Raw genomic sequence first — 13,075 nt, forward strand, 5'->3', positions numbered from 1 at the left:
GTGCCAAGAGTCGGACATGACTGAGCAACTGAACACCACCACCCAATACCCCTTTGATTAAATCCACATCACCCATATAGTCACTGCTCTGCATATTTGCCCTCCTCACACAAAGGGGTGAGGGTGCTCCAGGGACCTTAAGGGAGCAACACCGATGAACAGACTTCAGTGAAAGTCTCCCATGTGCCAGGCCCTCCTGTGAGAGCAGTTTGCAGCCCAGTTGAGGAGACGCCTGAGTCAACAATGACAACACAGGGCACACAGGACAAGCCCCGGTTTTCGAAGGCTGTGGGGTGCAGAGGAGCAGCACCTGCAGTGGAGATGAGAGAGAGGCGGGTGGGGGGAGGCGGGGAGCCTCAGGGGTCATCCGTGACATAGATCAAGGCTCCTGAGAAGGGTGGTGCGGGATACGGGGAAGCGGTGAACACCGCCCCAGGTGTCCCTAGGGTGTCTCCACGGGATTCCTACTTGAATCAGTGGGCTGGGTACGGATGGCCCCCAGCACTGGGTGTGGGCACCACACGCAGGGCTGCCTGGCTGGGACAGCAGCAGGGGCCTCCGAGAAGGAAGCCCCCGCGTCGTCTGCCTCCTCGTGCTCCCCGGGGGGACCAAGCGGGCGGCGGGAGGTGCTTGCGGAGCCGACCTGCGGGAGGTCACCCCAGGCACCGAGTCCAAGGACGAGCTGGGCGCACTCTGAGCAGGGAGGGCCTCTCCTTCACGAGCTAGGTGTCGCTCTGGGCTCCTGCAGCCTCCGCAAGATGACTAATGACCTGGCAGAGATCTCCGGGTTGCCCTCAAAGTCAAATCCAAAACTGCTAATCCTGTGAGGGCCACACAGAGGTCTCCTACTTTCTCAGAAGCTCCGCAGAACAGTACGTGACGCAGACGAGACAGAGCGGCTGAAGGACAGTGTCTCCTGTGTTGCAAAAACCCTTTAGCTGCTTCCTGCAGATAAAACACATCTCCTCACTCACGGCTGAAACGCTCTGGCAGTCAGCTCCTACCTCTTGGGTGGCTTCTGAGCTCTCACCAAACCCCCTTCTCTGCAAGCAGGCCCTCCTGGGGGCCGGGGCTGGGAAGGAGAGAGGCATGGAGAGCAGACCCAGGCCTGGGCAGTGACTAGAAACGCAGAACGGCCAGCAGTGGGGCTGAGAGCTCCCTGATGGAGCTGCAGCAGGGGCGGCCGCCCACAGAACCCATGTCTGCCGCCGGTCCCCGGGCCCTGGCCCAGCCCTCCACGTCTCCACTGTCCCTCCCATCCCGTGATCCCACCACACTCCCCCTCCTGTGGGCCTAAGGCAGCTCAAGCTGGTTTCTGAAAAACGCACCTAAAGACCTTGGGTACGCACTGAGACCTCTGGGCTCTGCTCATTCGGGCCCAGTGCCCTCCTCACGCGGCTCACGGCTCACGGCCAGCCTACGTCCAGGGCGTCTCTCAGCCCTCCTCACGCGGCTCACGGCCAGACTACGCCCGGGGCGTCTCTCAGCCCACCTCACGCGTCTCACAGCCAGCTTACGCCTGGGGCGTCTCTCAGCCCTCCTCACGCGGCTCAGTGGCTAGCTTACGCTTGGGGTGTCTCTCAACCCTCCTCACGCAGCTTACGCCCGGGGCATCTCTCAGCCCTCCTCACGGGGCTCACAGCCAGCTTACACCTGGGGCGTCTCTCACACAAGGTGTCTGCTTCACTGCGATGACCTCCTTGCTCAGCTCGACCATCAGGCTCTTGGGAGGTGAGGTCAGATACTCGTGTGCTGTCCACACGCCTCATTTCGGCACTCTGCCCAGTCACTGAGGATTTGCTGAAGGACACGGCAATCTGCCCAGATGGGAAGCCTGATGACGAGATGGCTGCGCATGTGGGTTCTTGAGTGTGTGCAGGAGGCCTGCTGTGAAGCATGGGATCTGCACGTGTAAATATGACAAGGAACTGTTCACTCGAGAACCCGCCGCCTCACTAAGTCAACTCCACGTCCCCCTGCTGGAGGCCTCTATCTTGGACCTGCTGGCACAGTGTGGGGGGGGGCGGGGGGGAGTCCATTTTTTAATATTCTTGCCTGACGGTTTTTATACATGACTAAATCTCTATTTTACCTAGAATGCTCCACAGTGGTGTGTTAGTTGCTCAGTCGTGTCTGACTCTTTGTGACCCCATGGACTGTAGCCCACCAGGCTCCTCTGTCCACGGGATTCTCCAGGCAAGAGTACTGGAGTGGGGTGCCATGCCCTTCTCCAGGGGATCTTCCCGACCCAGGGATCAAACCTAGGTCTCCCACACTGCAGGCAAATTCTTTCCTATCTGAGCAGAGTCCAGTCTAGAGTCATTCTGCGGATTCTAAACGATTATGGCCATTCTCTCTCTAAGGTACACACAGAAGCAACATCGGAGGTAAAAATCAGTCGCTTCGAGGGGTTGAGAGCTCCTGTAAGTGCAGCGGGCTTCTTTCCTGTTTTCATTTTCGTGATGAGGGATCACGGTGGAACAGTTAGAAAGGACTGGAAGTTTGCAGATGCTGACAACGAAAGCCAACGAGTAACACAGAATTTATTCCATGTCTTAAGCTTTTGCTGGAAGGTAATTCTGGGCTGAGTTCAAAGCTATAGCCACTATGATCACGGCACCTGAGTATTAGTTCCCCAGTGCTGAGGGTTTACTACCTCCTGGTGACACAGCTGAGCCATCGCAGGAGGCTCGGGGGGACGGAGCGCTGGGGGCTGCTGGATCTGCTGAGCGGGCGGAGCCTGGGGAAGTCACCTCCTCATCTGCGACCCCGCCTGTGACAAGGCTGCCGCAGGACAGCCTGTGAGACGGCTCTGTGGAGAAACCCCCCGAGACCAAGAAAAGGCGCTCTCAGCCCACCTCGAGACGATGCCCTCACACCGCGGGGCCCAAAGGGAAGTCTCAGGACCAGCTCACAGCACTCCCCTGGCTGAGTCTCCTGGTCCAGGCTGAGTGGAGTGCCAAGGGCCAGCATCACGGGTGTGCCCACCACCAACTCAACTACAGCGAGTGGCAACAAGAGAAAAAGGACACCGAGAGAAAGACAGCTTCCCATGTGGTGCCCTCCTGGGGGCTTCCCCGTGAGTGTGACAGCAGGTCTTCTGTGACCCCTGGGACCCTGTCTCCAGCAGACGCTGTGAGACTCCAAGCCTCCAGGCTGGTGCTCAGGCCACTTCCTCCATAGCCTGCCTTTCCTGTTCCTCTCTGCTGACCGAGAAGCTTTGGATCCTTCGCTGCCCCCTCCTCAAGACGTCCTGCTCCTGAAGGTGGTCTCCGGTCACCCCAGTCCAGAATGAGTCTCACACTTGGCTGAGTCCTCCTTGTGGTGACATGTCACTTACCACCTTGTAGTAACTTTCATGTTCTGGTCCACAATCTTTATTTAAAGACTGTTATTAACTTTACCCAAAGCAGGATCTTCCATCACCTACTGAGTATATACTGAGTATATCTCAAGGATATACTCCTTGAGAGCGGTGATTACATGGCACCCAAAACAGTGATTGGGGAAACAAATTCACAGCTGTTTGACCTCCGGACCTCGGGCAGGTCAAGGAGACTAAAGAAGAGAACCTGCTTGCGTGCGTGCTAAGTCGTGTCCCACTCTCTGTGACTCATGGACTACAAGCCCACCAGGTGCCTCCATCCATGGGATTCTCCAGGCAAGAACACTGGAGTGGGTTGCTGTGCCCTCCTCCAGGGATCTTCCCGACCCAGGGATCGAACCGGCACCTCTTATGTCTCCTGCGTTGGCAGGTGGGTTCTTCACCACCAGCGCCACCTGGGAAGCCCAAAGAAGGGAGCATGCACCCCCATCACTCTCACTCAAGGCCCATCAGGAACCCCGCGCCCCCACCTTTGCTCACGGCCGGTTAGGCAGCCGCGTGGACTTACAAACGCTGACGGCAGGAAGAGGACACCGAGCTCATAGGAGCGGATCATCAGCTGGGCGCCATTCTTCTCCAGCGTGCCCCAGGCAGCCTTGGACAGGTTGGCGCTGCGGGGACAAGCACAGGGGGGACTCAGTGAGGTGTCTCAGCGCGGGTCAAACCCCGCCCCCAGCGGTGAGAGCAGTGGTCAGCGCCTAGAGCCCCAATCACGTCCATTCAGCTTCCAGCAGGGTCCCGTGTTTGGGGAAAAGTGAAAGTGAAGTCACTCCAACTCTGTGACCCCATGGACTGTAGCCTACCAAGCGCCTCCGTCCATGGGATTTTCCAGGAATGTAAATCCTGCTGTGTTACAATCTTCAAGGTTTATCCAACTGCCCGAGACAGCTTCACCCTCATCTGCGTTTTCCCTTGAGGGAAGGCTATTAAAATAATCAGACTTCCTTAGAAAGATTCCTCCCCCGCTTCCTATGATAAACCCTTCCTGTTCAAGACCCTGCTGTAGCCCTAGCCAAGATGTCTGATGTTGTTGTACATAAAAGCTGCACTTAAGAAAAAACTAAGTCAAGGATATGGAAATCAAACTACAATGACTAACCCATACCTGGCAATGTGTGGGTGCTAAGTCACTTCAGTCGTGTTCGACTCAGTGTGATCCTGTGGACTGTAGCCCGCCAGGCTCCTCTGTCCATGGGATTCTCCAGGCAGGGATACTGGAGAGGGTTGCCACTTTCTCCTCCAGGGGATCTTCCCGACCCAGGGACTGAACTGATGTCTCTTATGGCTCCTGCATTGGCAGAAGGGTTTTTTACCACTAGCACCACCTGGGAAGCCCCCATACCACCTGGAAAGCTCTGTCAATGGCTATTGTCAAAAAGACTACAAATAACAAATTAATGTTGGTGAGGATGTGAGGAAAAGGGAACCCTGGTACAGTGTTGGTGGGAATGTAAACTGATGTAGTCACTATGGACACAGTATGGAGGTTCTTCAAAAAACTAGAAACAGAACTGCCATAAGACCCAACAAACCCACTCCATTATTTATAATAATCAAGCTATGGAAGCAATGCAAGTGCCCACTGCAGATGAACAGATAAAGATGTGGTGTGTTATGTAGATACACAATGGAATATTACTCAGTCACGAAAAAGTGAAATTTTGTTGCCATTTGCACCAACATGGATGGACAGAGGGTATTATGCTTACGAAGTCAGACACAGAAAAATACTGTATGTTACGACTTACGTATGGAATCTAAAAATAAGCAACAACTAAATATACCAAAATAGAAACAGACTCACAGATACAGAGAACAAACTAGTGGTCCCAGTGGGGAGCGAGGAGGGGAGGGGCAAGACTGGAGAAGGGGATTAAGAGGTACCAACTGCTATGTACAAAATAAAGAGACTACAAGGATACATGGTATGGGCTTTGTAAAGAATCCATCTGCCAATGCAGGAGACTCCAGTTTGATCCCTTGTCCGGGAAGATCCCCCGGAGGAGGAAATCCTGCTCCAGTACTCTTGCCTGGAGAACCCCATGGACAGAGGAGCCTGGTGGAATCTTTCCAGACCAGGGAACGAACTCACGTCTCCTGCATTGGAAGGCAGATTCTTAACCATTGGACTACCAGGGAGGTCCTAGAGACATTATCTTATAAAAAACTATAGATCAAGTATAATCTATAAAAATACTGAATCACTATATTATACCTGAAATTAATATGACTCTACTATACTTAAAAAAATTATGTCAATATCATTTTACAGAGTTAGTAAGATGAGATTGATAAACATATTCCCTTTCCTGCTAATTTTTACTTTCAGTCAAAAGAAAACAGCATCATGTTTTATGCAGATTAAGAGCTGTTGGATATGGCTGGAATCGCGGTGGAAGGAAGGAGGCTGGGACCAGACCAGAGGGGAGGCGCCAGGGCAAGCAAGACACCAGGAGCGGAGATGAAAAGGCTCTGAAGCATCTTTGCAAACTCTCCTGCAGCAAATAGGGCCAGAACCTCTCATCCAAAAATTGATTACTCGCTGGAAACATTTTTTCAATTAGGTTCACCCAAATTCTATTTTTGGAATGGAGAGAAAACCTCAGCTATTCAGACCCTTAAAGCCTGACTTCATCGGGTAACAGAATATTTAAGGATTCATTTGCCGGGGCATCAACTATTCTCCTGAGCCGTGGGCTGGAACTGTTGCTGTGGGAATCCGAGTCATGGAGAAACAGGCACCAGCGAGGTGAACAGAACCGTTTCTGGTCAAGGCACCACGGGAACGGACAGGAGAAGCACAGAGGGCAGAGCTGAGGGGGCTCTCACCGCAACTGAGCCACAACGTCAAAACACAGAAGTGTATTTGCAGATCTCCCGCCCTCCTAAACAGACCAGGGGAGGCACAGAAGTGTATTCGCAGACCTCCTGCCCTCCTAAACAGACCCGGGGAAACACAAAAGTGTATTCACAGACCTCCTGCCCTCCTAAACGGACCAGGGGAGGCACAGAAGTGTATTCGCAGACCTCCCGCCCTCCTAAACGGACCAGGGGAGGCACAGAAGTGTATTCGCAGACCTCCCGCCCTCCTAAACAGACCCGGGGAAACACAAAAGTGTATTCGCAGACCTCCCGCCCTCCTAAACGGACAGGGGAACTTGCTGTGATGCGCAGGAGCCACAGTCATGAACATCACCAATCTGCGATGTGTCACAAAAACGTAAAAAGGAGAAGTGGGAAGCTGACAACACAGTGATGACTAGGAAAAAATATGGCTTCTTAGAAGTCCAAGATGACAGCTTGCTTTTATTTCTCTCGCTTGTTAGTAATGTGAAGTGACCTCCCAGGCAGAGACACAGGCTTTAATGGCAAAACCAATCAGTGTGAGGTGGAAACCGTCTTCCTGTGAATTTTTTCCTGGCTTTCTAGATTATCACCGCCTGGTAACTCTCTCCACGTGTCAGCACAGCACCGCAGGCTAAAGGCACTTTCTGGAAGACTAATTTCCACTCTTCCCTCTTTAGTCTCATTTTACTCAACATTCCAAGATTTGAGGGCTTATTCCAAGATAAACATCAATGGAGACCATGAGGACACCTCTTCAGATGGTCTCTTCCAGGCCTCCTTTGTATTTGGCTTCTAACAGAATTCTAAGCATCTGGAACCTTAAAGTCTATTCTGAATAATGATACTAAAAAGTCTCTTCTTGGCTGTCTAGGTGATAAACTTCTATGCCTTGAAATAGCATCCTTAATAATTCTTTACACTCTGAGTACACTTTGGACCACTGGACCCAGGGCAGCCAGGACACGGGGTGTACATGTGCAGACTCTGAGCTGCCTGCCCATGTGCGGACGGTGAGGGTGGCTGCCTGCCAGGGCACAGTGGCACCACAAGGCTCCTGACGACAGGCTCTCTTGTTCCTGCAAAGCCACAGCGGTTTTAGCTTCCAGTCCTCTCCGGCCAGGACTCACGTCCACTGCCTGTCCTGGCTTTCCGCTGTGGCCACTGCTGCCCGCGAGCTCACTGCCCCGTGAGCTCTCTTCTGTCTCCTGCCGGCCTGAGCTGCGGCTTCTCCCCCAGGGCTGCGCTTTCATCTGGGTACAGTCTGTGCTTCATCACTAGAGACGGCTGGGTGTGAACTGACTTTGCGTTCTTTGGGGGTATCAAACACTCGTAAGCTAGAGAACTTCGGAGGCCGGGACTCTGGATGTGCTGTGCTGTACTACTCATCAGAAGAAAGCCACTAAGAAAGTCAGGTGGTTGGGTTGAATCACAGATATATAACTACAGATATGAAGGAAATATGCATATAGTGGGCTGACTATAAGTCGTTACTAAGAAAGTAATAGTGAATAAAACAGTGGCTTCAGGGAGATGGAGATGCATGTTAGTTAGGGTTCAACCAGAGAAGCAGAAGCACGCTGGTGTGTGTGTGTAATATACAATATATATAAGAATCTGACATCAGAGCTCCAGCAGTCAGTAAAGTAGTCTGGGTAACGTCGCTGACTTTGCCCTGATTCCGCGGCCTTTCTGCGGGGCGGGCAGAGCCAGCGAGGATGCACACACGGTGGAGGAGGACCAGCTGGAATCACAGCAACGAGCGGAAACCCCACCAAGCAGCGGAAGCCACGGCGCCTTCGGGACTGCCCTGGCCAGAAACACGCAAGAGAAGGGACTCCGCAAGTTCAGCCCAGGCAAGCAGACACATTACGAAGCCTCCACGGGGTGGGAGGTTTTTCCCCCAAGCCCCCAGCTAAGCAGACCAACAGTCAGTTATTCAACTGGGCAGTTTATGGAGCCCTGATCACTGCAGATGGTGACTGCAGCCATGAAATTAAAAGACTCCTGGGAAGGAAAGTTATGACCAACCTAGACAGCATATTAAAAAGCAGACATTACTTTGTCAACAAAGGTCCGTCTAGTCAAGCCTATGGTTTTTCCAGTAGTCATGTATGGATATAAGACTTGGACTATAAAGAAAGCTGAGCGCCAAAGAATTGATGCTTTTGAACTGTGGTGTTGGAGAAGACTCTTGAGAGTCCCTTGGATTGCAAGGAAATCCAACCAGTCCATCCTAAAGGAGATCAGTCCTGGGTGTTCATTGGAAGGACTGATGTTGAAGCTGAAACTCCAGTACTTTGGCCACCTGATGTGAAGAGCTGACTCATTTGAAAAGACCCTGATGCTGGGAAAGATTAAGGGCAGGAGGAGAAGGGGACAACAGAGGAATAGATGGATGGATGGCATCACCGACTTGATGGGCATGAGTTTGGGTAAACTCCGGGAGTTGGTGATGGACAGGGAGGCCTGGTATGCTGCAGCCCATGGGGTCACAAAGGGTCAGACAGGACTGAGTGACTGAGCTGAATAACCAGAAGCTTAGCTGTGGTCGATTCTCTGCCACGGCCCGCAGAGCATGGCTGTTAAGAGATCTGATCTCAGCCCACCACGTGGGAATTTTGTCCCATGGCTTAAAGCTTGAAGGGTAAATTTACACTAATAATGTATAATGGACAATTTGTAAAAGAAAGCTCAGCAAAGCACAGGAAGGCCGTGGAAGGGACACGGAGAAGGAAGGCAGGCCAGTGCTGAGGGCCAGGTCCTGCACCCCAGCCCTGGGAGAGGACGCTGCCCCCAGCGACACCTGAGAGCACCCCCTCCTCCCGGGCCTCGGCTTCCGACCTCCAGAATGCGGGGTTTCAGCCCATGAGCCCAAACATCACTTTCTAGACAACAGCCTACAATGACTAGAGGCATCCACGCTCACCTCTAACGAGATCAATCTTCACCTACATACTCCAACGGCAATGATAAAATCCACACTATCCTGCTGGGAAAACAGCCATGTGAGAGGAGAAGCGGGCAACGGAGGTGATCTCTGGGACAACTCTGCCATGTGCCTCTAAAGGCCGAGCACCTGGTAACAGCAGCATCGGCAGCGTCCATCACCTCCAACCCCGGCCTGAGCCCTGGAGCGGCTGGTGGAGTTGAAGATTCTGTTGGAAGGCGTGACTGCTGCTCTGGGAAACGTGTCCTCTGATACAACGTTGCTTTCATCGTTGGTCCTTGATCTTTCATCGCTGGTCCTCTGCCCCCATGCAGAGATGCCCAACAGATTGAGCCCCACCTCCGGGGTGGGGCGCAGATGCCATAAACAGACGGTGGACAGCGACGCAGCAGCTGGGTGACAGGTCAGGAAGGACACACCTGGGCTCGAGCTGCGGTCTCACTGTCCCCACGCACCAGCTGCGCGCCTGCCCCTCACATACACAAGGACGCTGCGCATCACACCCCACTTCACATTTGCAGTAGGCTTCCCTGTTCTCAACCTGAGCTGTTTCTTTGCGTGTACTGAGAAACATGTTTTGCAAGGAATACGGAAAGACAGTTTCACTGCAAAGGATGTGAAATTGAATGAGTATATGCAAAGAAATAATCTTTAATTCTGATGGATTCTGTTGCATTTCTAAACCTATGTTTAATTATATGAATTTTCTACTTGTAAATTACGTCATCAGTCTTTTTTATTAACGTACAGTGTGCCTCAGTTTCCTGCTGCTGCTCTAACAAACTGCCACAAGTTCACTGGCTTAAAGCACCGCCAATCCTTGATCTTACCCTCTGGAAATCAGCCTGGATGGGTCCTGCTGTGCTAAAACAAGGCGTCGGCAGCTTTCCTTCCTTTCCCGCAAAACCTCTGTGTCTGCCTTCTACTCAATAATACTCTTAAGTGCAAAGCCCCGTGGGCTTTCTAAACTCCTTATTCTTCTAGACCAGTGGTTCTCACTGGGGGTGATTTCGCCCTGAGGGGGCACTGAGCAATGTCTGGGGACATTTTCTAGAGGTCAGGAATGCTGCTTGACACGCAACAGCAGACAGGACGGCCCCAGACATCAGGTGCCACAGCTGAGCATCCGCTCCAGACCGCTCTGCTGCAGGCCGGTGTTCCTCTTCCGCCTCTGGCTTCCTTGGCTTCCTCTCTGTGACTATCCTGGTTCTCTCCCAGCTCTCGGACTCAGCTTCTCTCATATTTGCTGCTCCTTCCACCCGGTACCATACCCTCAGGAGTCTGAGCAAACCCCAGGAGGTGGTGGAGGCCAGGGAGGCCTGGCGTACTGCAGTCCCTGGGTTGCAGAGTCAGACACAGCTGAGTGACTGAACGATGACGGCCGTGCCCTCTAGACCAACACTCTGTCCTTGTGCCTCTGCTCTCTTCACTGTGTCTCTCCCCTGGGACTTTCCCACTCACCAACTGCAACTGTTACTTGAACAGAATGATGCTCAGACTCAGCCAGCTTGGATGGCTCACCAAATTTCCAAATGGGCATCTCCAATCACAAGCTGCATTTCTCTGTGGGGATACTGCATGGTCATCCCAAACCCAACTTTCTAAAAATCGAAAACTCATCAGCATGTCTTCCCTTCTGAAAACCAGTTTCCTTTTGAATTTGCTTCTGTCCACAGTCTCAGGCAGGCTCAGAAGTTGCAGTTTTTTGGACTTGTTGGCTCACGTGGCAACGATATAGAAGCAGGTATCAAGTTTTTTTCTTTTTCTGCCCCCATAACATCTTTTTTTGGGGGGGGGGCTGCATTGGGTTTTTGTTGCTGCACGCAGGCTTTCTACAGGTGTGGTACACAGGCTTCTCACTGAGGGGGTTTCTCTTGTGGAACACGGGCTCTAGAGCGTGCGGGCTCAGCCGCCCCAAGGCATTGTAGAATCTCCTCAGACCAGGATTCGAACTCATGTCCCCTACGTTGGCAGGTGGATTCCCAACCACTGGACCACCAGGGAAGTCCATAACATCCTCTATTTCCAAGATCTCCCCAGTTCAGTCCTTCCCACTCCAGACCTCACATCCAAATGAACTGCCCCGTCTCTGATTGTGTCTTCCTCCGGGGGCTCTCTAAGTGACAGTGCATCCTTTCTCCTTAAGCATATATTGAAGCTTAGGAACCTGCACCGTCTGACCAAGTCTATGCCCTTCAGGACTATCTTGCCTCATGCCCTTTTATGATTCCTCTACTCTTAACTTAATTGACATACCGACTGCCTCCACATCTTTGCAAACATCATTTCCTCGACCACCACGTCTCCCACCCTGCCCACTCCTGTGATGACAGCCCTTTCCTCCTCCACAGACTCCAGCTCTTTGAAGACGCTGTTGATGGCTATTCTAGCCCACAGACATCTGCTGGCCCTGAATCCTGCAGATGTTAGGCAGGTGAGAAACGTGTAATTAATTCAAGAAAAGAGCCTGACACACAAAGGCCTAGAAGATATAATGTATCAAGACTTTTGTTCACTACAGTTAGAGAATTAAGCACAAAAACGCAGAGGAAAGGTCTAACTGTTGACAACGAAGCAGGAGAGGCACGGCGGAGCAACGGGCACAAGCAGAGCACACACGTCACTCGCAAGGAGGCAGCCCTGCTCATCTTCAAGTTCCGTACTACAGAGGAGGGCGACACACCTGCCTCATAGAAGCGACGGGCAGGCACCTCCCTGCCGGCCCAGCGGCTAAGACTCCAGGGATCTCTCACAGGGGTCGAAAGAGAGCCCACAAACGGCAACTAAAGACCCTGCATGCTACAACCAGGACTCTGCACAGCCAAATAAATATTAAAAAAAAAAAAAAAGGAAAAAAAAACCACGGTGTGTAGATATCAGATAAGTTGTGTAAAATCCCAGGCACATACATGATGCTTAATAGATGCTACCTACTACCATCATGATACTTGGCTAAATTTATGGGAGGGTGACTCTGGTTCTTTTTCTCCGGTGGGACTCACCAAGCAATGGCATTCTCCAGAAGGCAGGTCCATTCAGGTCTCCTAGTCCTAGAAGGTTATAGTGGTAGATGGGTTCAAAAATTACTCATCAGATTGCTTCACTGATTTAGCAATCCCACCACAAGTGTCCAAGGCAGAGTGACCTTCTATTTTATTTTGTAAAGAATGATTTGGGTCTCCTGGATACAGATATATGTCCCCCAAATTTCACTACAGGTATGAGAGAGACAATGCCAGGAATTTAAAAGCATGGTTAAAATTAAAGCAGATGTCCAATAGTCTTGTGAGCTTAATTACCACAAAGGACACATTATATCAGCTGTGTTTTGGGGGCTGATATCTGACTCACAGATACACTATATTAACAAAGAAATGTCAGCAGGAAAAGAAAAACGAAAACAATTATGACCCATGCTTTTTCACTGATAAGCAAAGTGAAGCATTAGAAGAGATACTTGGATGTGGGTTTTTGCAAGTAATGATCCTGACTGATTCTGATCACCAAATACACTGAGAAATCCATTTGCAATCTCATTGTGTTTCTCAGTCAGTCATGACCCCCTTTCTAATCTGGATTTGGAAGCTGAGCTTTCATTCACAGCACAGTCCAGCCTAAAGGTCAATCTGCACTGTAAAAGGATCCCTCTCTCTTTGATCCCACAAATCAAATTAACAAGGGTTTTAGAAGCCATCAGGTTAGCAACCAGAATCCAAAATGGCAAAAATACTGTGGTGTGGGATCCAAAGTTGCTTTTCAAATCTCAAGTCAAAATTGGCATTTAGAATATCATGTCAAAGAATTTCAGCATGTACTTAATAGTAACCAATGAGCCAGAATTGCTTGCTATTTCATTTTTGACTGAAACGTTCCATTATTTTGGTCTGTCTCCTGTG

General features: G+C 51.3%; 1 protein-coding gene across 5 annotated transcripts in view; it reads right to left on the minus strand.

Annotated features, from left to right (window-relative positions):
- The window catches only part of TDP1 (tyrosyl-DNA phosphodiesterase 1), a 71,901-nt gene that overhangs the window by 12,990 nt on the left and 45,836 nt on the right, over positions 1-13,075 (minus strand). For all 5 annotated transcript variants that reach the window (XM_043920216.1, XM_043920215.1, XM_043920217.1 and 2 more), the window contains one exon: positions 3,894-3,996. In XM_043920216.1, coding sequence (XP_043776151.1) covers positions 3,894-3,996 — 103 coding nt within the window. Of the gene's footprint in view, positions 1-3,893; positions 3,997-13,075 lie in introns of those variants that run through there.

This window comes from Cervus elaphus, chromosome 12, assembly GCF_910594005.1.
Source record: "Cervus elaphus chromosome 12, mCerEla1.1, whole genome shotgun sequence".
Classification (NCBI taxonomy): Eukaryota; Metazoa; Chordata; class Mammalia; order Artiodactyla; family Cervidae; genus Cervus; species Cervus elaphus.